Raw genomic sequence first — 23,975 nt, 5'->3', positions numbered from 1 at the left:
AACGGGGTCTTTTTCCCGCTTGCGTCTATTGGGAATTAGCGTGTTGCCCTAGTAGTCCGGTAATTTCGTCATCATACACAGCACGCTGTGACCTCGGCATAATATATTGCCGCCTCTAGCATTTCATTCTGCTTTCTGTCGCGCACGTGCACGTGCATATCTTTCGTGTCGCCGCCTTTAGCCTTTTGCCCTCCTGTGCTCAGTCTCGCACGTGCATATCTTTCGTGTTCAAAAATAAGAAAACTAACCTAAAATATGCTGATATGTGCGCTATCTAAAGATGGCTCGTGTGCCATTCGAGACAAAAAGTGGAATATTTGGGCATTCATTACTTATAATCTTACACTTCCCTCGCCATTGGGGGCGTAGGGGGGGACAAATTCCATATATCGCGCTCAAAAATTGGAAATAATATGGAGAACCGGAGAAAATGAGTTGTAAAGTCAACTAAAATAATACAGAAATATAGATAAAATTCCTTAGTATCGAAACATTTTAACGCTACTTATAATTACTATTGGTCGAACAATCTGATATGACTATTTACAGGGCCGAAGCCAGGATTTTGGGCTGTGTGGAGAGGGGGGAGGTTGACTGGAGATTCGCTTATTAGCGGACCATTTTCCCATAGGTAGCTAGCTGGTACTTAATTTCCAGTCAAGTTGAATTATAGTGCTTCTCATAACATCGAAAACGATGATGAATGCTGAAAAAGCCAAGCTAAACTTTTGGATTTGATTTCTCTTCTTTTGGGCCGATGGATCTTTTGATTTAATTACGTATAATAAATGACTTGTTAGCTTAAACCGCGCGTTTATGTAAAAAAAAAACCTCCGCACCCTGTAATAAGAGCTAAGAACATAAAATAGGTGTTGGAATCATGAACACGGGTGTGAAAAAAAACAACGCTACTTGGATAAACAGCAGAATAGAAGTACAGGTTTATAACCCGTAGTGTTTCAATCATCGCTTTACAGAAATAATCAGGCTAGGCAGGCCAGGTGGCACAGCTGAATGGACTCACGTGACCTAGAGTAATATTTGAAGAGAGTAAAGCCAAGTTATATTTCTCGGTGTTATTGTTAAAGACAAAACGGCAATAAATACGCTTGATTATTTTATGTCGGACAAGGCTGGAAGAGGGAATCGTGCTAAAAGGTCGCTGATCAGTATAGGATTGTTGTGAAGCTACGCTCGAGCACTTCGTCCGTCCACACTTAGCGAAGTAACGACCGTTCCCTGACACGCTTGGCCAACGAGATTTATGGACCGCTTTGTTATAGGGTTGCTGTTTGATCTATCCGTATAATTGTTGTGGGATCACCGAATACTCTTGGGATTTATGCTTCAGCGCGAGATTGTGCCAGTAAGCTAGCGTTATATTAGCAAGACATCTCGGTTTGTCATAATTAAGCGTCATCTATTTGTTTACATTAGGCATACATGCGCGATCGACTAGTGCAGCGGCGATCGCTCACGAGCTTGGCTACTGAGAACAAGAGGTTTATGGCTTGTGTTCGCAGATGCGATGAGCACTAAGCTAGCTCCAACATTAAGAATGGACAAGGGAATCGAGCCATGACTTTGACATTTCAGCAAGTCGAACGGTGGCTGGATGAGCATGGAGATTGTGCCGAGGATTATTTTGTTAGAAAGGCAACGGCTCGCATGGTCCAACTATGGCAAGAATCAACGGCACTCAAACTCAAGCGCGAAAAAGCACAACGAACCATTGCCACTGCAAATGTACCAACGGTTGAAACAGATGGATCGACCAAGACAAAACAGTGCCATTTTAGAAACTCGGTGGAGATTTTGAATGAATGCGAAGCGAGCGCATCAGAGCAACCGGTCGTTCCTTCCTTTACCCGGCGCTTTTCTGAACCGCAGCGGCAACCCATCGCTCAACGGCAGTCCTCGCTAGAAGAGAGAAAAAGGCATTTATTGTACAAAGCTGTCACTTCTAGTTTTGTTGATTCGCTTGACTTGAGCTTAAGTACAGTAAAAGAATTGAAAGATGAGAAAATAAAGCGCGTACGAAGCCCTCCACGACAATTACGGAAAACAAAATCACTTCCAAATTGCGGCCACCAACATGTGCTGGGCCCTCTGATCGAGTCAAAAATACGTCTTCCATCTTCCATGGGCTTGAATAAGGAGTCAAAACTCGACCTGAAAAACAGCAATGAACGTGAATTTTTCTTCGAGATTGTTCGTGATATTGCAAACGATCTGGACCTCAAGACGCTTAGCTACAAAATATTGGTAAATGTTGGGATTCTGACGAACGCTGATCGGTGTTCACTGTTTCTAGTGGAGGGCCCCAAAGGCAAGCAGTGGCTGGTGTCGAAGGTTTTTGACGTGCACATTGGCTCGCTAAACGTGTCATCTGCCAAGGAGGCGATCGACCATCAGAGAGAGATTCGGGTGCCCCTTGGAGTAGGGCTGGTGGGCTATGCGGCCGAGACGGGAGAGACAGTCAACATACCTGATGCTTATGCGGTTTGTAACTTTTTAATATAAATAAGTCATTACGGGTCAACCACACTCGCTCTTTCACGCTCTGTAGCCCTTGACGTCCAGGGAGCTCGCACGCTTTGTGTCTAAGTCTCACGCTTTTTTAATAATCCAGGATGGCGTAGTCTTATCGTGCAAGACAATTCCGTGATTTCGCCGCATGGGGTCGCATGCTACCCTCAATAGACCTGCTCAAGATCCTACCACTCTGCCGCATAGTAATAGTGGGACGAGATTGGTTATTCTTTACTTGATAATAGTATTTGACTCGGTTTTGACACATCAATATTTTATGGCTAAAGTTAAGCAGGTTTAAAACATTGTTACTTTGATGAATCGACTAAGGTCCTCCCTCATACCGGTGCGAGCGCCCATTTACTATCTGGGGCACCACGATTCATTGCTTTTTTGCATTGTTAATCAACTTTTGTTTTAGCAAATCTTGGAAAATTGATTCCAAATCTCTAAAATATAAAGTAAATGCATTTAATTATACGTTGCAAGTTGTTAAAAAAGCGACATTTTGGACAGCTGAGGTGTTCTCGGATTTTGCGAGACGTTATGTTTATAATGACTTTAGCCATTATTGCTCTCGATTTAAAACTACACATTGCTGCTCCTTATATAAATTTTATAGTTAAACTCGAAAGAAAGCTGTAATTTAGTACAAAAACCATGAATACGCTGTACACAGCTTGACATTTTAGATGTGTATATGGCGCATAAGGGCTTTAGACCATAAAAGACAAAAGCTGGCAGAAAAAATAAACAAATCGACTGGTGACATGGACGCCGAGCGAGTACTACTTTTTCTACCGTGGCGATTGTTAGAACCAGAATAATAACTTATAGGTACTCTCTTGTTTCCAATGCTCATAATCAACACAATGCTTCTCTAGCAACTTTAGCTGCTATCTGAAAATCGCTATTTTTCCGGACGAGAGGGATCGGTTCGCGAGCATTTTATGTTGATTATTGTTTGCCTATTTCATATTTGTGGTAGTAGTTTTGAGCTTAGATATTTCAAAATAATATACATCGATGTGTTTTATTCCAAAAGAATATTAACAGCTCTTTTCGCCCTTTTTCCAAATCATTAATGCGAAAATATATTTAGTCTTCGCTTAGGTTGACGTGCTAACTCCGCGCTTTACTGGATGTTATTTTACGATTGCCATCAGATCTAGATTCCACGACCTGCAGTAGTAATCCTTGATACAGTAATTTCGCGTTGAAATTGAAATTTGGTTTAAAGTCACTAGTTTCCTATTATTGGCGAGTTAGCAGTTGAAAATAATGAGTGTTCACACGAAAGGAAACGGACAAGTACTTCGAGGGTTTTAGTGAAATATGTTTGTTTCTCTGAATGTCTGTCACGCAGGAAAAATTAAAGTTCAAAGCAGAACAATATCGAATTGGTAACCTCTATGACGGCCGCGCATTGTGAGTTAATAACATCGAGTAACTAATCTAATGTTTTTGTCATCCCTTCGCCATCTTGTACTTCGAGCTTTGCTAGTTTTCTTTGTCAACCGCCATAAAAAGACGAGTCTCTCCATACCTAGCCTTTAAGTAATTTTCATCTTCCTGATGTACAAGTTTTTTTTTTTGCTTTTTCTCTTTTGCATCGAACTAAAAGCTTCTTCCTCCCAAATGCGCCTTTAATGTTTACTTTTCATGTCATGTTTCTCTAAATGGTCTTCATGACCACAACAAGTTGTTTAGAGCAATCGTCTTTGAGCGAATAATGCAATGCAACTTACGACGCCCACTCTAAGCCGAAAACAGCCTCGGATTCATTAATAGCAAGGAGTATAGATGACACGCGTCATATTATTATCAGTAGTGCATGGCCGTCACAGATCGCATAAACAGCTCTACACCACGACCTCGTGCTCAAAACCAATCAACCCAAACTTAGCCTTTCATTCTTTCTTCAATATAAGAGCTTTCCCTGCTTTGCTTGGTTGGCCATATTTTTAAACATTGAATTTATTCGCGAAATGGTTTGGCGCGTCTTTTGTTTCCAAGCCAATATCGACTTTTGTAATTTCGCTTGTAGTTAGTAGCCACTGAGAATATTTTTTTGCGTTAAATGGGATAAGTTATAGATGAGGTTTTGAATGAGATGTCGCTGTATTTGTATCGTAAGTTCCAATGAGAAAGGCTAAATAAACTGATCTTTTTTGCGGAATATTATTGCCGTACAGGTGACCTGTGTCATGTTATTGGTGCTAGAAATCCCTTTGAGTTTTAATGTATTCATGTCCTTTAGCGCTACTAAATTAGTGGGTTACCGACAAGTGAACTGTTACTTCATCTATAAAAGCCTTTTTAGCATACGGTTATGTCATTTGTTTTTATTTTTATTGGCAAAGTGCTTTACCCGCGCTGCCAGTGAGAATGTGATATCTCTTGTTCATCACGGGCGACTCGACTTTAAAAAAATAAACCAGTTCTGATTTTAATGTATTAATTGGACTTATATTATTATTACAACGAACTTAAATTGTTAGTAAAACTCTTATTATTCCTAATCAGAGGATACATATAGCGATGGTGTATTGACAGAAAAAAAAACTAGTAATGATCTCTCACAGTAATGTTTTCCGTTATTATGTTTATAAGAATAGCAGTGTCAGGGTAAGATATATGAAAAGGCATTTGGTTCACCTTTCCGTTTTTATGAAGCTCATTATTAATTTTAAGTGGTTCAAAAATGAACACTAACTTCAAATTATTCATTATAGGAAATGTTGAATATGCGAACTCAAAACAAAAATGATAATTTAATTTACCTGAAAAGTACAACAAAGTCTCCCTCGTGTTACCCACAATTTATTATTTTTCATATTCACTTAATGACCAAGGCAAATACTCGGTCTCTGACTTTTTCACGTCGTACTTTTCTTCCCTCGCTTTTCTGATGGTTGAAAAGATTGGGCTGTGTTATCCCCTCCCCTCCCTCCTACTGGCCATGTTTAGCTGGGTACCTCCCTTGGGCTTTACGGCTACTTCGAGTTATGGACAATAAAAAATTAATTTCCGTCTGTTTAAACTTTTGATGGCTATACTGATTGCTAAGTACTACTTCTAGTCCTTGATATGGTCTTTCTATTGAGATTAAATTAGCAGTCAAGTGTGTATAAAGGTCAAGTTCTTGTTGTATGCGAGCACACACCAACAAAACACTGAAACATGCGTGTGAAATAAACAAGCTATTTGGATAATGTTTACAAAGCGTAAGTACTGTATGGGTGTCAGTGTTTCTAGTAATTATCGTATTTTCAATTTCGTAGAGTGTGCAATGCTAAAAGGGATTCCCCTGGCTTATGAAAGCCACTCTAACGTTGTGAACCTGCAAAGCTGCGATATGTTCCCTATCAAGTGGCATATAGCCCCAGTAATACAGGTCTCAGCAGGCATTAATGGATGGTTGGCTTTGGAACATGATTCATCTGTTTATACACCTATTGCAAATCAGGTTGCACTAGGAGAATGTTTGTGTCGTAACCCGCAGTGCTTCACGGATATCACATAAATAAGCGTAAATTAAAACAAACACAGGTATAGAAAGCTTTAGCATTCTTAGTTATGTACTTCTAAACTTTCACATGGCGTTCCGAGACCAGGATTCATCAATTATACATTACCCCTGAACCACTGCGGGTTACGATGCATTAATTCGCGGGCGCAACCTTTATTGAAATAGGTAACACCAATGGTTCGTTGGTGGTTCAATGTTGAAATAGCTGTATTCAAAAACTGAAACACTCAATCACTATAATGTGCTAAGGAGTTAGCCATAAGAGGATGTTTACTAGTCTTTTTATTTTGTCTTTAGGATCCAAGGTTTAATCAGGATGTTGACAAGCAAACAGGATATCATACTAAAAGTCTTCTTTGCAAACCAGTTAAAAACAATGAAGGCGAGGTGAGAGTAAGCACATCATTTTCTTGAGATATTGTGGCGCTGCAATTTGCGTCCGGCTGATTCTAACTTGAAGCTCGCAGATTTCGGCTAGAACTAAATCCTGATCCTACATTTGTTTTTTTGCGCCATATCTTTTTTGCAGTGACTACACGTCCGGCAGCCGGAACTGGTCTTGAAAACTAGACTTCCGGTAGTACGAAATAATCTCAATATATTTCTCTTTTTTTGCATTTTTGATAAACGCTTTACACAGAGAATTTTACTCTTCGAGCTCGGCACTTAACGGTTATAGAAAATACGCTCTATAAATTCTAATACTAGGAACTTAATATTTGCATCGATGTTTCAAAATTATATATTGTTTAAAATAACAAGTCACTGACACTAGAATAAGAGAACAAAGCTGTGCGAGATCAAATGAGGCTGTCTTGTTTTTTATTCAGGCTGCCAGACGTGTACTGTAGTCACCGCCTAATTTTAGTGTCAGGACAGCCATTTAGTGTCTCATACACTCACCCCCTCTCCCATGATTCTTTTAAAAGGTTGTGGGAGTTGCTCAGATTATCAACAAGAACCCTGGAGGCGTCCCTTTTACCAAAGAAGATGAAAAGGTACAAAAATGAACCGGCTTGTATAGTCAAGCCTGGTGTCGGCAGGTCGACAAGAAAGTGTTCAAAATCAATGCCAATACTAATCTTTTGCACTGTTTGAAGAAAAGCTTTCGAAGAGAGCCCTTGTTGAAAGCTGTTTCACTTGATACATTGTTTCAATGATGCACGTGCTATCAACAAACCAATCAGAGACCGGGAGTTTCCCGCCCTGTTCTTATTGTTGTTTTGTTGTGTTTTGGCAGGTCTGCGACATGTACCTCACATTTTGTGGGATAGGAATAACTAATGCCAAGCTGTTTGAGTTGTCTGCGATTGAATTCAACAGAAACAGGGTAGGTTTAAAAACGTTATACCGCGTAGGGCTGCTGATGGCACCCTTTGAAGAACTCGTGTATTTGGACCGAAAGGAATGATCTAGGCTTATAACTCGAGAGAACGATTGCCATTTTCAACCGCTCCGAGCAAATAACTGACGGGCCACCCTGCGTTTTTCTATTGGCGTGCCCCTGTGTAACAAAACAGGTTGAACAGCTAGTGACGGAACAGCTAGTGACGGCTTGCGTTCCCTCAAGAGGGATCACTTTGAGGGTTAAAATACAGAATCTATACCTAGAAACTGGTTTAATAGAAAATAATGTTTCCTTTTTTATTTCCAATATTTAAGATATTTCTAAACTGTGTTACCATTATTTTATTATTAGGTAAGCATTTCACACCACGATCGAGGTTGCATTTGAAATTGTTTTGAAGGAACAATCAATAATATCCAATAACTTGAACTAACTTCGATTCCCTTTTGAGGTTTGGTGGGCGCCAGACTCCCAAACCGACAATGACATCACACTACAAATAATGAACTTGTAGGCGCTGCATGCGTTAGTTTCCCTCTGGTTGGGTAGGTTGGGTAGGGACCCACTCTGAAACCAATAGTAGCATCTTATTACAAGATCGTGTTGTTTCTTGTAGGCGCTACTTGAGTTAGTTCATGATATTTTCGAGGAACAGACCTCTCTAGAGAAAGTCGTACATAAAATCATGAAGAGAGCGCTGGGGCTGCTCAAGTGCGAGAAATGCTCAGTTCTACTGTTAACGCAACCCGTACTGGGAAATAGCTCCGCGGAACATCGCGCCCAGGTGAGACAACGATTACAACAGCGACGACAACAGGCGCAGCAACCACAACGATAACAGCTACGGCCACGACGACAACCACGAAGACAACTAAACAACAGTTGCAACCCAACAATAACAACAACGCCCACGACGACAACCACGACAACAGTCTCAACGGCAACCACGACAAAAGCAAAAGAAATGACAATGGAAGCAACACACAGCGACAACATTAACAACAACGACACATACTGTAGTAAACTAAACAGGAACAAAAGCATCAACCGCAACTCGATGAAATCATAAACAGAACGTTCAACGCACAACCCTCAACAGTGACCCTGAGATAGCATCACATTTGCCCCCACTAGCGCAATTACTGCAAAAGTGCGTTTTGTACAAGCTTGCACACTCAACGCCATATCCTTCTTTCCAGGAATTGCGATTTAGCCGAGTATTTAATCTTAAGACAACTGGACGTATCACCTCAAATACAAGGTACGGCTTCATCCTGCTTTTGGTTTCGTATGGTATACTCATGGGTGCTAGGTATCGACTTTTGTTATCGTATGGTACTCATTTATGAGAGGTATCGTCTTTTGATATCGTATGGTACTCATTTATGATAGGTATCGTCTTTTGATATCGTATGGTCATCATGGATGATAGGTAACCGAGAACTTTTATTTGCAGTTACAGCGAAGGGCATAATGACAGATCTTTTACAAGTCGCGTGGCAAAGCTTGTTGCTGCTACAGGAAAGGTAGCAAAACCTCCTCTATCTGCTCGTAGACATTTGGGACATTTTTCCCACTTAAAAAATCTCATTTTCGTTTAAATAATTTTTTATTTTGTTTTCCATTGGTTGTAGACGATGAATATACCTGATGCGTCGCAGGATACGAGAGTGCAAAAAATCGTAAGTGAAAGCATGTTACTGCCAGTATTTGCCTAGAAATCTAAATGTCGTCAATACAATCATAATCATTATCATCGTCAACATTTTCGTCGACATCACCATCAACACCAACATTATAGCCTCTAGCATACTCGTTATTATCATCATCGCCAAAATTACCTTCTAATTGGTAGTTATTTTTTATTCAATAAAAACTCTTTATCATTACTTCATCGAACAATGTTCATCATACAATAAAGCATATTTTCATCCTGCTAATCTGAATCTTTGTTTTCTAGCTTGCAGATTCATCTAATGTCGAGAAGAAGGGTTTTTCACCAATTCTTTGTATGCCAATTAGGAACAATAAATTTGAAATTATCGGTAAGCATAACAAAATTGTGGATGTGAAGTCGATGTTTACCAAGGAAGCCACATTATATAGAATTGTACTGATCCAGTTCAAGTTTATAGGCGACACTAGCTAGTGCGGTCATGACCATCTCTAGCTAACCAGAAAGGCATGCTATTTGGCTAAATTTCTTGAAACCTTGTGAAAGTGGCCACTGTAGCGCGCGTTGAACTATAAACGCTTATAGTGTGTTTTGCTTTGCAGGAGTCGCTGAACTTATAAATAGACTTGACAATAAACCATTCGACGAAAACGATGAGACACTATTCGAGGTATATGGAGCCACACATCTTGTAATAGTCTTCATGTGTTATTGCCACACATCTTGTAATAGTCTTCATGGTTTATTGCCACACATCTTGTAATAGTCTTCATGTGTTATTGCCACACATCTTGTAATAGTCTTCATGGTTTATTGCCACACATCTTGTAATAGTCTTCATGGTTTATTGCCACACATCTTGTAATAGTCTTCATGTGTTAATGCCACACATCTTGTAATAGTCTTCATGGTTTATTGCCACACATCTTGTAATAGTCTTCATGGTTTATTGCCACACATCTTGTAATAGTCTTCATGGTTTATTGCCACACATCTTGTAATAGTCTTCATGTGTTATTGCCACACATCTTGTAATAGTCTTCATGGTTTATTGCCACACATCTTGTAATAGTCTTCATGTGTTATTGCCACACATCTTGTAATAGTCTTCATGTGTTAATGCCACACATCTTGTAATAGTCTTCATGGTTTATTGCCACACATCTTGTAATAGTCTTCATGTGTTATTGCCACACATCTTGTAATAGTCTTCATGGTTTATTGCCACACATCTTGTAATAGTCTTCATGTGTTATTGCCACACATCTTGTAATAGTCTTCATGGTTTATTGCCACACATCTTGTAATAGTCTTCATGGTTTATTGCCACACATCTTGTAATAGTCTTCATGTGTTAATGCCACACATCTTGTAATAGTCTTCATGTGTTATTGCCACACATCTTGTAATAGTCTTCATGTGTTATTGCCACACATCTTGTAATAGTCTTCATGTGTTAATGCCACACATCTTGTAATAGTCTTCATGTGTTAATGCCACACATCTTGTAATAGTCTTCATGTGTTAATGCCACACATCTTGTAATAGTCTTCATGTGTTAATGCCACACATCTTGTAATAGTCTTCATGGTTTATTGTCACACATCTTGTAATAGTCTTCATGTGTTAATGCCACACATCTTGTAATAGTCTTCATGTGTTAATGCCACACATCTTGTCATAGTCTTCATGTGTTATTGCCACACATCTTGTCATAGTCTTCATGTGTTAATGCCACACATCTTGTAATAGTCTTCATGTGTTAATGCCACACATCTTGTAATAGTCTTCATGTGTTAATGCCACACATCTTGTAATAGTCTTCATGTGTTATTGCCACACATCTTGTAATAGTCTTCATGGTTTATTGCCACACATCTTGTAATAGTCTTCATGGTTTATTGCCACACATCTTGTAATAGTCTTCATGTGTTAATGCCACACATCTTGTAATAGTCTTCATGTGTTATTGCCACACATCTTGTAATAGTCTTCATGTGTTATTGCCACACATCTTGTAATAGTCTTCATGTGTTAATGCCACACATCTTGTAATAGTCTTCATGGTTTATTGCCACACATCTTGTAATAGTCTTCATGTGTTATTGCCACACATCTTGTAATAGTCTTCATGGTTTATTGCCACACATCTTGTAATAGTCTTCATGTGTTAATGCCACACATCTTGTAATAGTCTTCATGTGTTATTGCCACACATCTTGTAATAGTCTTCATGTGTTATTGCCACACATCTTGTAATAGTCTTCATGGTTTATTGCCACACATCTTGTAATAGTCTTCATGTGTTATTGCCACACATCTTGTAATAGTCTTCATGTGTTAATGCCACACATCTTGTAATAGTCTTCATGGTTTATTGCCACACATCTTGTAATAGTCTTCATGTGTTAATGCCACACATCTTGTAATAGTCTTCATGGTTTATTGCCACACATCTTGTCATAGTCTTCATGTGTTAATGCCACACATCTTGTAATAGTCTTCATGTGTTATTGCCACACATCTTGTAATAGTCTTCATGTGTTAATGCCACACATCTTGTAATAGTCTTCATGGTTTATTGCCACACATCTTGTAATAGTCTTCATGTGTTATTGCCACACATCTTGTAATAGTCTTCATGTGTTATTGCCACACATCTTGTAATAGTCTTCATGTGTTAATGCCACACATCTTGTAATAGTCTTCATGTGTTAATGCCACACATCTTGTAATAGTCTTCATGTGTTAATGCCACACATCTTGTAATAGTCTTCATGTGTTATTGCCACACATCTTGTAATAGTCTTCATGTGTTAATGCCACACATCTTGTAATAGTCTTCATGTGTTATTGCCACACATCTTGTAATAGTCTTCATGGTTTATTGCCACACATCTTGTAATAGTCTTCATGGTTTATTGCCACACATCTTGTAATAGTCTTCATGTGTTAATGCCACACATCTTGTAATAGTCTTCATGTGTTATTGCCACACATCTTGTAATAGTCTTCATGTGTTATTGCCACACATCTTGTAATAGTCTTCATGTGTTAATGCCACACATCTTGTAATAGTCTTCATGGTTTATTGCCACACATCTTGTAATAGTCTTCATGTGTTAATGCCACACATCTTGTAATAGTCTTCATGGTTTATTGCCACACATCTTGTCATAGTCTTCATGTGTTAATGCCACACATCTTGTAATAGTCTTCATGTGTTAATGCCACACATCTTGTAATAGTCTTCATGTGTTATTGCCACACATCTTGTCATAGTCTTCATGTGTTAATGCCACACATCTTGTAATAGTCTTCATGTGTTAATGCCACACATCTTGTAATAGTCTTCATGGTTTATTGCCACACATCTTGTAATAGTCTTCATGTGTTATTGCCACACATCTTGTCATAGTCTTCATGTGTTAATGCCACACATCTTGTAATAGTCTTCATGTGTTAATGCCACACATCTTGTAATAGTCTTCATGGTTTATTGCCACACATCTTGTAATAGTCTTCATGTGTTAATGCCACACATCTTGTAATAGTCTTCATGTGTTATTGCCACACATCTTGTAATAGTCTTCATGTGTTATTGCCACACATCTTGTAATAGTCTTCATGTGTTAATGCCACACATCTTGTAATAGTCTTCATGTGTTATTGCCACACATCTTGTAATAGTCTTCATGTGTTAATGCCACACATCTTGTAATAGTCTTCATGTGTTAATGCCACACATCTTGTAATAGTCTTCATGTGTTAATGCCACACATCTTGTAATAGTCTTCATGTGTTAATGCCACACATCTTGTAATAGTCTTCATGTGTTATTGCCACACATCTTGTAATAGTCTTCATGTGTTATTGCCACACATCTTGTAATAGTCTTCATGTGTTAATGCCACACATCTTGTAATAGTCTTCATGGTTTATTGCCACACATCTTGTAATAGTCTTCATGGTTTATTGCCACACATCTTGTAATAGTCTTCATGTGTTATTGCCACACATCTTGTAATAGTCTTCATGTGTTATTGCCACACATCTTGTAATAGTCTTCATGTGTTAATGCCACACATCTTGTAATAGTCTTCATGGTTTATTGCCACACATCTTGTAATAGTCTTCATGTGTTAATGCCACACATCTTGTAATAGTCTTCATGGTTTATTGCCACACATCTTGTAATAGTCTTCATGTGTTATTGCCAACCATATGTGCATACTCTTTATATCCCTCCCCTTTTTCTACATCTCGTCATTTGCACACACGATGTAACACAGTGCCGTTTGATTTTTATTTTTGTGGTCAACAATGGCATTTCATTATAGTTGTGGGTAGTCTAGAAGTAATAAAATCTATTTGCTCTTATTTTATTACTGTGCTCTTTGATTTACTTTATTTGTGATCTTCAAGGTCTGCCATTATAATGAATTATCTTTTCTTGTTGTCAGCAATGTTAACCTTCCGATTCCATAGGCCTTCGCGATCTTTTGTGGGCTTGGGATCCACAACACTATGATATATGATCAGATGGCACGTGCCAAGGCCAAGCAACAGGTTGCTTTAGAGGTATGACTTTACTCGCCCCAAATCCCCAGCTAACTATAACAACCCCGTTCGTCAACCAAAGGTGGCATTAATGTCTCGTGTGAGAGCCAAACAGCGTGTTGCCATAGGGGTATGGTTCAAGTCAGCTCAAGCCTTCCCCTTCTTATATCCGTCTTCTCCGTGTAAGCCTCATAGTAAATGTTTAAGTAGTAGTTTTCGAGCATGTGTATATGAAATGCCCATGTAATGCCAGCTAAAGCTGGATACGTGATAAAGATAACTGTATGTCTAATTTTTGTAATTCAACATATTTACAGGTTCTTTCCTACCATGTCGCAGCTAAAAAGACTGAAGTGGAGAAAATCAGGGTTTGTTGAACACTCTTACTTTTTGCATTGGCATGACAACACTTTCAGTTCTTTAAAAGATTGGTAAACAATTCAGTATTTGCGGCACCGACGAAAGAATGGCTTGTCACAGTTATCACCAGATTGCCCCCTACCATTAGGTATATTTGCACCTGTGACATTGTTATAATCACAAAATAGTAAAACCCCTAGCACCAAAGGTAATGCCCATGTGGTTACACCTATGAATTAGCTATCCCAAAGCCCTGACCTTTAGAAATCCAAAAAAGGAAGGAGAAGAGAAAAGTTGAGGGCTAGTGAAGGAGGCATAAATTGTCCATAAATCTGAAATCGCCGCATCATCTGCTCTCCTCAGGACACACAAGTGCCCAAGGCCGTGGATATCAATCTGCATAGCTTTAAGTTCGATGACTTCTCTCTTGCTGCGGACGACATGCTGATCGCCTCTCTACGTATGTTCAAGGACTGTGGCTTCATCGAGGAGTTTCATATTGACTACGAGGTACATCCCAATATCCTTTAGAATGTTTTGCGTCACATTTGTCCACTACAATTCAAGTTTTACTTTTACATTCATACAAAGGCCCTGGATTTTTTTGGAATGCTGGCATCCTCCAATCCAGTGTTATATAATACTTCCTACTGAGCATATAAGTAACTTGAATCATCACGGTATCGGATGATACTTCATGATACTTAAGCACGTGCTGATTGCTCAAATCGTTTACTAATTGTATGGCCCCATAGTAATTCTGTTTGTTCGCGGGCTCGGGAACAGACTAGTGTGGCATGGTCGGGAGCTTACTGCAAGATCAAGTCATAACTCTCTTGTCTACATGTGCTTATAATCACGTGATTGTGGTGTGGCTTTTTTTTGTTTTTCGCGTTTTTCTTTCTGTTTATGGTATTTTTCTTGTGTTTACATAGAATGTTGTAAGAGCTAACTTTGTTGACACACGTGCTATTGTGCCTATTTCATGCCCTCGTGCTAAACTTGCAAAAGCACATGTTAGTTGTCATTCACGTACTAATAGTACGTAACCTTTAGGTACTAATCATGCGTAACTGAGTGGTCACTGCTTGGTTCACGTTCTAATGGTGCGTAACTGGGTGGTCACTGCTTGTTTCAGTTGCTAATGGTGCGTAACTGAGTGGTCACTGCTTGTTTCACTGCTAATAGTGCGTAACTGTGTGGTCACTGCTTGTTTCACGTGCTAATCGTGCGTAACTGGGTGGTAACTGCTTGGTTCACGTGCTAATGGCGCTTAACTGAGTGGTCACTGCTTGTTTCAGGTGCTAATGGTGCGTAACTGAGTTGTCACTGCTTGTTTCACGTGCTAATGGTGCGTAACTGAGTTTGCTTGTTTCACGTGCCAAGGGTGCATAACTGAGTGGTCGCTGCTTGGTTCACGTGCTAATGGTGCGTAACTGGGTGGTCACTGCTTGGTTCACGTGCTAATGGTGCGTAACTGGGTGGTCACTGCTTGGTTCACGTTCTAATGGTGCGTAACTGTGTGGTCAGTTGTTGTTTCACGTGCTAATCGTGCGAAACTGGGTGGTCGCTGCTTGTTTTAGGTGCTTATCGTGCGTAACTGGGTGGTCGCTGCTTGTTTCACGTGCTAATGGTGCGTAACTGGATGGTCACTGCTTCTTTTACGTGCTAATGGTGCGTAACCGTTTGGTAGCTGCTTGTTTTAGGCGCTAATCGTGCGTAACTGGGTGGTCACTGCTCGTTTCACCTGCTAATGGTGCGTAACTGGTTGGTCGCTGCTTGTTTTAGGTGCTTATCGTGCGTAACTGGGTGGTCGCTGCTTGTTTCACGTGCTAATGGTGCGTAACTGGGTGGTCACTGCTTGTTTCACGTGCTAATAGTGCGTAACCGTTTGGTCGCTGCTTGTTTTAGGTGCTAATCGTGCGTAACTGGGTGGTCACTGCTTGGTTCACGTGCTAATGGCGCGTAACTGGGTGGTCACTGCTTGTTTCATGTGCTAAGGGTGCGTAACTGGGTGGTCGCTGCTTGTTTTAGGTGCTAATCGTGCGTAACTGGGTGGTCGCTGCTTGTTTCACGTGCTAATGGTGCGTAACTGGGTGGTCGCTGCTTGTTTTTGGTGCCAATCGTGCGTAACTAGGTAGTCGCTGCTTGTTTCACATGCTTATGGTGCGTAACTGGGTGGTCACTGCTTGTTTCACGTGCTAATGGTGCGTAGCTGGGTGGTCACTGCTTCTTTCACGTGCTAATGGTGCGTAACTGGGTGGTCGCTGCTTGTTTTAGGTGCTAATGGTGCGTAACTGGGTGGTCGCTGCTTGTTATAGGTGCTAATGGTGCGTAACTGAGTGGTCGCTGCTTGTTTTAGGTGCTAATGGTGCGTAACTGGGAGGTCGCTGCTTGTTTTAGGTGCTAGTGGTGCGTAACTGGGTGGTCGATGCTTGTTTTAGGTGATGATGGTGCGTAATTGGGAGGTCGCTGCTTGTTTTAGGTGCTGATGGTGCGTAACTGGGAGGTCGCTGCTTGTTATAGGTGCTAATGGTGCGTAACTGAGTGGTCGCTGCTTGTTTTAGGTGCTGATGGTGCGTAACTGGGAGGTCGCTGCTTGTTTTAGGTGCTGATGGTGCGTAACTGGGAGGTCGCTGCTTGTTTTAGGTGCTGATGGTGCGTAACTGGGAGGTCGCTGCTTGTTTTAGGTGCTGATGGTGCGTAACTGGGTGGTCGCTGCTTGTTTCAGGTGCTGAGTAGATGGATCCTGACAGTCAAGAACAACTATCGTAATGTCATTTACCACAACTGGAGGCACGCATTCAACGTAGCACAGTCAATGTTCTGCATGTTAACGGTAAGTATTGGAAACAGAAAAGGTGGTGGCAACCAACCCCCCTCCCTTCCCCACACACAAATCTGCCTGTCTCCCCCACGCCCCTTCGTATCCTTTGCAGAAGAAGATAGATGAATTGACCCTTTAGTGAAGAGGAACCGTGTACACAGATCAAGAAACACGCTTAGAGGTTTAACTGAGTTCCATCTTTTTCTTTTGTCCTGGAGACGGGAGGCATGGCTTCTGTTATTACCAAACTCGAGTGTCTAGGGCTTATTGTGGGCTGCCTGTGCCACGACCTAGACCACAGGGGTACCAACAATGCCTTTCAAGCAAAGTGAGTATTCGTTTTGTAACGTTAACCGCCCTTTTATTATTTGGAGAAAATCAGGGACGGGACCTTGGACATGAAAACAGGTCTTTCTAGAGGGTCAACATCAATGAGGGCCTATTAGAAAATGGAAATCACTTAGAAGTGACAACCAAATTTAATTTTGGGTAAATGATTACCAAAGCCATATGTACTCATATAGAATTACACACCAAGAACATTAATGCAACAACTGTATACCAACTGAACACATGCAAAAACGTAAATCCACAGTAGAGGACGCAACACAGAGAGCAGAGACAATTATTGACTTGCCTTTCTGTACTATAGGACGGACTCACCCCTATCCAAGCTGTATGGGACATCAACCCTGGAGCATCATCACTTCAACCACGCGGTCATCATTCTTAGCACAGAGGTAAGAAGATCCTCGCGCACGGGCACGGAGGACGAGGTGAGAGCCCCCTCCCCTCCCCCCTCTTCTCCCAGTTGTCATTTTACAATCAATATTCCTCCTAGCAAATACAAGAAGTAACTAAGCCCCTCCTCCCCCCCCTCTTCTCCCAGTATAGGTATTATTTTACAATCAATATTCCTCCTAGCAAATACAAGAAGTAACTAAGCCCCTTCCCCCCCTCTTCTCCCAGTATAGTTATCATTTTACAATCAATATTCCTCCTAGCAAATACAAGAAGTAACTAAGCCCCCCTCCCCCCTCTTCTCCCAGTAGAGTTGTCATTTTACAATTAATATTCCTCCTAGCAAATACAAGAAGTAACTAAGCCCCCCTCCCCCCCTCTTCTCCCAGTAGAGTTGTCATTTTACAATCAATATTTCTCCTAGCAAATACAAGAAGTAACTAAGCCCCCCTCCCCCCCTCTTCTCCCAGTAGAGTTGTCATTTTACAATCAATATTCCTCCTAGCAAATACAAGAAGTAACTAAGCCCCCCTCCCCCCCTCTTCTCCCAGTATAGTTATCATTTTACAATCAATATTCCTCCTAGCAAATACAAGAAGTAACTAAGCCCCCCTCCCCCCTCTTCTCCCAGTAGAGTTGTCATTTTACAATCAATATTCCTCCTAGCAAATACAAGAAGTGACTAAGCCCCCCTCCCCCCCTCTTCTCCCAGTAGAGTTGTCATTTTACAATCAATATTTCTCCTAGCAAATACAAGAAGTAACTAAGCCCCCCTCCCCCCTCTTCTCCCAGTATAGTTATCATTTTACAATCAATATTCCTCCTAGCAAATACAAGAAGTAACTAAGCCCCCCTCCCCCCCTCTTCTCCCAGTAGAGTTGTCATTTTACAATCAATATTCCTCCTAGCAAATACAAGAGGTAACTAAGCCCCCCTCCCCCCCTCTTCTCCCAGTAGAGTTGTCATTTTACAATCAATATTCCTCCTAGCAAATACAAGAAGTAACTAAGCCCCCCCCCTCTTCTCCCAGTAGAGTTGTCATTTTACAATCAATATTCCTCCTAGCAAATACAAGAAGTAACTAAGCCCCTCCCCCCTCTTCTCCCAGTATAGTTGTCATTTTACAATCAATATTGCTCCTAGCAAATACAAGAAGTGACTAAGCCCCCCCTCCCCCCCTCTTCTCCCAGTAGAGTTGTCATTTTACAATCAATATTCCTCCTAGCAAATACAATAAGTAACTAAGCCCCCCCTCCCCCCCTCTTCTCCCAGTAGAGTTGTCATTTTACAATCAATATTTCTCCTAGCAAATACAAGAAGTAACTAAGCCCCTCCTCCCTCTCCCCAGAAAAAAAAAACTCCTTAGTAATAGTGCCTTTATGAGGCGTGATCGAGAAAAGTCTACAATGGACAAAAAGGAGATTACTAATTAAAGGTGTTATAGCTTTGGGTCTTTCCCGTAATCAACCCGGTCACAAGTCTGCTTAAGCTTAGCAGTCTATTTCGCTCTTCTCGATGCATCATCTTCTGTTTGATGATTTTAGGGACACAATATCTTCCAAGGATTATCAGCGGACGAATATCGACAAGTCATAAGCTACATCAAGCATTCTATCCTATCTACGGATCTCGCCACTAATTTCAAGTACGTGTTCTGTCTGTTTTCCGCCTGTTTTTCCATAAGCCTGTCTGGATTATGTAATTTAACGGCCTTAGATGATATAAAGTTGCTCTGTAAACCAAAAAAGCAGCAATTTTTGTAGAGACCTTCAAACATAATGCTATATTATAAGGGAAATTTTGTCTTGTACATTTAACGTGGATCTATAACAGGATAGTCCCCTTGCCTTCATCTGCTCCTGGCTTGTATTACAAGTTACTTGTAAAGCTATACCGTTACTTTCTAATTGATCATCTGTTATATTTTTCAGGCAAAGGCCGAAGTTCTTCGCGCTTGTGGAGAGTGGCGAGTTTGACCCGTACAACATGGACCACCGGGACATGCTCAAGTACGTGTGAGATAGTAACAGTGACTCTGTTACACTTTCGGGTTTCCGTAGCTGGTTTTGGCATGTTTTGTAAACATGTTGTTTCTTTTCAGCCATGAGAAATATGACAAAAATGCGAATAATATTAGAATACCAAAGTTTGCCCATAAATCGTGAAAATGAGAACCTGCGAAATAAAGACAGACACTTACAACTCGTATGGTATTGGTTACCCTAGCATGAGCATGGTAAAACAGGACTTCATGGCATTGTACAAGATACATTGACAGTAACCGGTGTAGCAGCAGTAACCTGTGTGTCCTGTTACGCAAGTGCATGGTGCGCGTACGAGATAGCCGCGCGCGTTTTTTGGTGCGCGTACGAGTACGAGATAGCCGCGCGCGTTTTTGATACGCGTACAAGATAGCCGCGCGCGTTTTTGGGGCGCGTACGAGATAGTCGCGCGCGTTTTTGGTGCGTGTACGAGATGGCTATGCGCGCTTTTGGTGCGCGTACGGAATAGCCGCGCGCGTTTTTGGTGCGCGTACAAGATAACCGCGCGCGTTTTGGAGAAGTTAGGGACACACGAAACTAGTCTTGTTGTTGAGACGTTTATCTATGGCTCCTTTTGTAACGGTTATCAGAGTGATTAATAGCCCTGTTGTGTGGTTGTAGGGCCATGATGATGACGGCTTGTGACTTGAATGGCACAACGAAGCCTTGGGAAATACAAAAAGAAGTGAGTTTGATAAATAATACCTTTACAACAAATTGATAATAAACGTTTCTGGACAACGGAAGCCAATCGAAATAGAGGACTTTTGCCTCTAGGCAATCGAGTACATTTTTTTCTCCTCTGGTACCTTAAACATCAGCTACATTATTAATGGATCGATAGCTGATATCAGAATGTTTCATTCTAAGCATCAATGAATGGGTGATAGGTTTAAAGCCAGGCTATTTGACTAATTTCTAATGTCCATTTTAGGTTGTAAATCTTGTGACTCGAGAATTTTTTGAGCAAGGAGACATGGAGCGAGAGCGATACAATATGGAACCAATGGTAAGTTTGGAGAATCTTATACGACACCCATGCTTCCCCCCCCCCCCCCCCCCCCATCTTTGTCTGCCATGATCCCCTCTGGGGTAGAGAATGAGCGACATTTGCACCAGTTGGTCTTGGGAAAGACCGGTGCTCCCTTTATTTATTATCTTCCCTTATCCAATGCAGATCATCTTCTCCCACATGTCCTAATTCAGTATCCTTTTTCTACGCGGCTACGCTCTTCCTTTGATGCAATAAAAGCCGCGTAGGGAGTTCAGATACTTGACTATACAGGGCCTTATAAAGCATTTAACCATTTTGTAGTTATTCTCTTTTTCTATAACTTATATGAATGTCTTCTCTAGGCCATAATGGATCGACAAAAAATCGACGAGCTACCTAAACTACAAGTTCAATTTTTCGAGACAACTGGTCTACCAGTTTTTAAGGTGAGCTGCTTTCATATTAATAACATAACTCTATATCGTCCAAACGAGGTCGTAACGAGTCTGAACCCTTGTTCTATACTTTGCACTGTTTTAGGTCCTAGCCATTCGAAACTTTGCTCTATTTCAGGTGCTAGCCAATCATAACTTTGCTCTGTTTTCGGTCCTGGCCAATCATAACTTTGCTCTGTTTTAGGTGCCAGCCAATCATAACTTTGCTCTGTTTTAAAGTTGCTACCGAATCATAACTTTGCTCTGTTTTAGAGGTGCTAGCCAATCATAACTTTGCTCTGTTTTAGGTGCTAGCCAATCATAACTTTGCTCTGTTTTAGGTGCTAGCGAAGCTGAACAACAAATTGCAACCTTTGGTGGATGGCGCTGAATCGAATAAGCGCCGCTGGCAGAAGCTTGACGCAGAGCGCGGGCTCACGTCCTGACGAATGCTGCTCTGCTCTTAGACCCGGATGGCCAAGCGCCACAACACTGTGTGACACTAACAAGCATAGACTTTTCGAACAAATTTTATGCCGGATGCTTCAAGCAAGTGGCAACGTGAAATTACCCAGAAGAAAAGGCATCTTCCCAAAAAGGATACTGTACCGGATCCGTGATCCAACGTGCGAAGTGGGAACGAACACATAAATTATTACCGCCTGCGAGCGGGATCTCTCTACAGAAAGTTATTTTCAGCAACACATTTTTAACAATTTCTATGTGACGTGTGTTATTGGTTTGTGTGTGATGTATATGGGAGTATGTATGGAGTATAACAAATTGTTATTATAATTATTATTATTCAGCAACCACTAACAGACGAAATGGAAAGTAGGACTCGTGGCGGGTGGTTCGCATATTTAACTATTATTCTATGAAAACAGATTTTCTATCGACAAATTATAAATGTAACGAAATGCAAATGTTACGTGACTTTTAAAAATGATTCGTTGAAAGATTCTAAATTCAGTATTAGGATATGATAAAACAAATTTTTATGGGCGTCGATTGGTCCCCACAGATAGGTATTAGAATGTTTAGTCAGATTATCTAAAAAGTGTATAGCTTATAGTTATAGTCTCATTTGAAAGGTAGAGGTATAGTTAAGCCCAAAACATGTAGCAGTTGAAAAATGTGACTTTCACCATGATTTCCAATATTCTTTAGTTTTAAAGATTATATTTGGGCCTTTTCAAATTTTGCCCTTCAAATTTAGAAAAACACCAAGAAAATGGTTAAAATTTTATTTGAAATAAAAACTACATTACTTTGTTTTCCTGACCCCAGCACTTTTTAGAAAGACGTGTACACCTATTAATCTGAGCTTGAAACATGTTTCATTGTATGTTTCATTGTCTATATTTATCACTAGTTTAATTAAGCTGAGCCACGTTTCGCAATATAAAGAATCCAAATCGCATGATTAGGCATGATGCTTTACAGGATAAGTAAGACGATGAATGCTTCGCCTGCTTGAACGTTTGGACTATTGAATAAGGTGTGTACGCGCTACACGTTTGAACTCCCTTACATGTTTCTTGTGTTTCGAGTGTGCTCACAATAACATGTATTATAAATAGATGGAAAGAAAGTGGAATTGAAACTGTCTTGAATGATGCATAAACGTGCACGGGCTTATGACGCCCACCACCTTACCACACAAAACGGCCTCCACCCCCCCCCCCCCCCCCCACCCCCTTTTTCCCCAACAATAATAGGATGTCTCTAGCGATTCCATTGGCTTACTTTACAGTGGCCACGGTAGCGCGCGTCGCAGTGTAATAAACCACGAACTTAATCTAGTGGGGGATAGACGCTGATAAGTTACACCAGTTTTGACATGAGCTTTTTGTCCATGAGCTTCGTTTATGGAGAGATTCTAAATTCAGTATTAGGATATGATAATACATTTTTTCATGGACGTCGATTTGTTGCCACAGATAGGCATTAGAATGTTTAGTCAGATTATCTAAAAGTGAATTACTCATAGTCTAATTTAAAAGGTAGAGGCCATGAGCTTCCACCCGACTAAACAGAATCTTCTGAAGATTCTTATAAAACCTGGCACCTTATCACGGATCTCAGCCTCATACGGCTAGAGTCTTTAATGAACCTATAGTCTCTTATAGAAAGGAGAAACCGCTTATTGAGCCAGAATCCCCCATAAGGAACTAGGTATCAAAAAAGATTTATTTACAAGTGTGGCTGTTGGTCTACTATTTCTCATTTTACCTGATCTGGACGAGGTTCGATTCTCGGCCATGTCCTCGATTTGTTTTCATTGTTTATCAGTTACAATTCCATATTCCTTGCTCCCCTTTGCTTGCCCCCATTCTTAGTTTCTCGACCCGGGTACACACAAACAAAGGCAACAATTCTTTCTCACCCTTACTTCTGGGAGCAAGAGTAAAAAAACACACAACCCCGTTAGGCCCAGGAATCCTCGTCACAACTGAACAGCTATTAGTGTAGACGTTGTACTGCTCGACTACTTGGCTGTTTTCGATTACAGTGGTGTCGTATTTGTCACGTGGTACGGAAGTTTCTGGTAGCGTGTGCCTTCCCAGAGTATGTATCATATGACGTCATGACTCCTGTTCCCGCTGACCAGATGATTGTGATGGCCATGCGTTTTAAGATACGTTGAAGGATTTTACGGCTTGGAGGAGCGACTTAATGCATCTCGTTCAATAGTCTCTACCTAGTAATTTTTAGTAAAGACGCCGGAGCTCAGCAAAAAAAGGCGCATCACATTTATGCTCTTATTTTGTAAGGGGTCTGTGCCTCTTCAAAGAAAAGTTCGAAATTCCAGACTTTGGAGGCTAAAATTGATCATAATACCTGTTAAAAAAAGGCCTCTCCCACATAACATCTGAGTTCAAGAAATCGCACATGCAACCACTCCTTCCCAGATATAGCAGCCTTTC

The 23,975-nt window shown here is 40.7% G+C and overlaps 1 protein-coding gene and 1 long non-coding RNA gene across 2 annotated transcripts; one reads left to right on the top strand and one right to left on the bottom strand.

Annotated features, from left to right (window-relative positions):
- Positions 1-1,025: 1,025 nt before the first annotated feature.
- On the top strand, positions 1,026-22,651 carry LOC5515594 (dual 3',5'-cyclic-AMP and -GMP phosphodiesterase 11A). Its single transcript, XM_048724407.1, has 22 exons — positions 1,026-2,502; positions 6,362-6,451; positions 6,994-7,062; positions 7,305-7,394; positions 8,029-8,196; positions 8,612-8,673; positions 8,869-8,938; positions 9,047-9,094; positions 9,373-9,457; positions 9,690-9,757; positions 13,576-13,668; positions 13,965-14,015; positions 14,371-14,517; positions 16,739-16,846; positions 17,053-17,162; positions 17,487-17,574; positions 19,120-19,220; positions 19,507-19,584; positions 20,239-20,302; positions 20,552-20,626; positions 20,974-21,057; positions 21,387-22,651. Exons 1-22 carry the CDS (start codon positions 1,579-1,581, stop codon positions 21,489-21,491), a joined length of 2,778 nt encoding a protein of 925 aa, XP_048580364.1. The 5' UTR covers positions 1,026-1,578; the 3' UTR covers positions 21,492-22,651.
- Positions 20,161-23,691, bottom strand: LOC116619909. The gene is made up of 2 exons (XR_004296923.2): positions 23,281-23,691; positions 20,161-20,282 (listed from the first exon to the last, which is right to left on the bottom strand). It is a non-coding gene; the product is annotated as an uncharacterized LOC116619909 (long non-coding RNA).
- Between the last annotated feature and the right edge of the window lie 284 nt (positions 23,692-23,975).

This window comes from Nematostella vectensis, chromosome 2 (assembly GCF_932526225.1).
Source record: "Nematostella vectensis chromosome 2, jaNemVect1.1, whole genome shotgun sequence".
Classification (NCBI taxonomy): Eukaryota; Metazoa; Cnidaria; class Anthozoa; order Actiniaria; family Edwardsiidae; genus Nematostella; species Nematostella vectensis.
Note: the sequence above shows the minus strand (reverse complement) of the source record. Positions and strands in the feature narration are given on the sequence as shown.

Excerpts from the sequence above, each read along its gene's own strand:
- LOC5515594 (XM_048724407.1), top strand. The coding sequence starts at position 1,579 with ATGACTTTGACATTTCAGCAAGTCGAACGGTGGCTGGATGAGCATGGA. Across the intron at positions 9,758-13,575 it reads ACGATGAGACACTATTCGAG|GCCTTCGCGATCTTTTGTGG; the intron begins GTATATGGAGCC and ends CCGATTCCATAG. Across the intron at positions 17,575-19,119 it reads TCATCATTCTTAGCACAGAG|GGACACAATATCTTCCAAGG; the intron begins GTAAGAAGATCC and ends TGATGATTTTAG.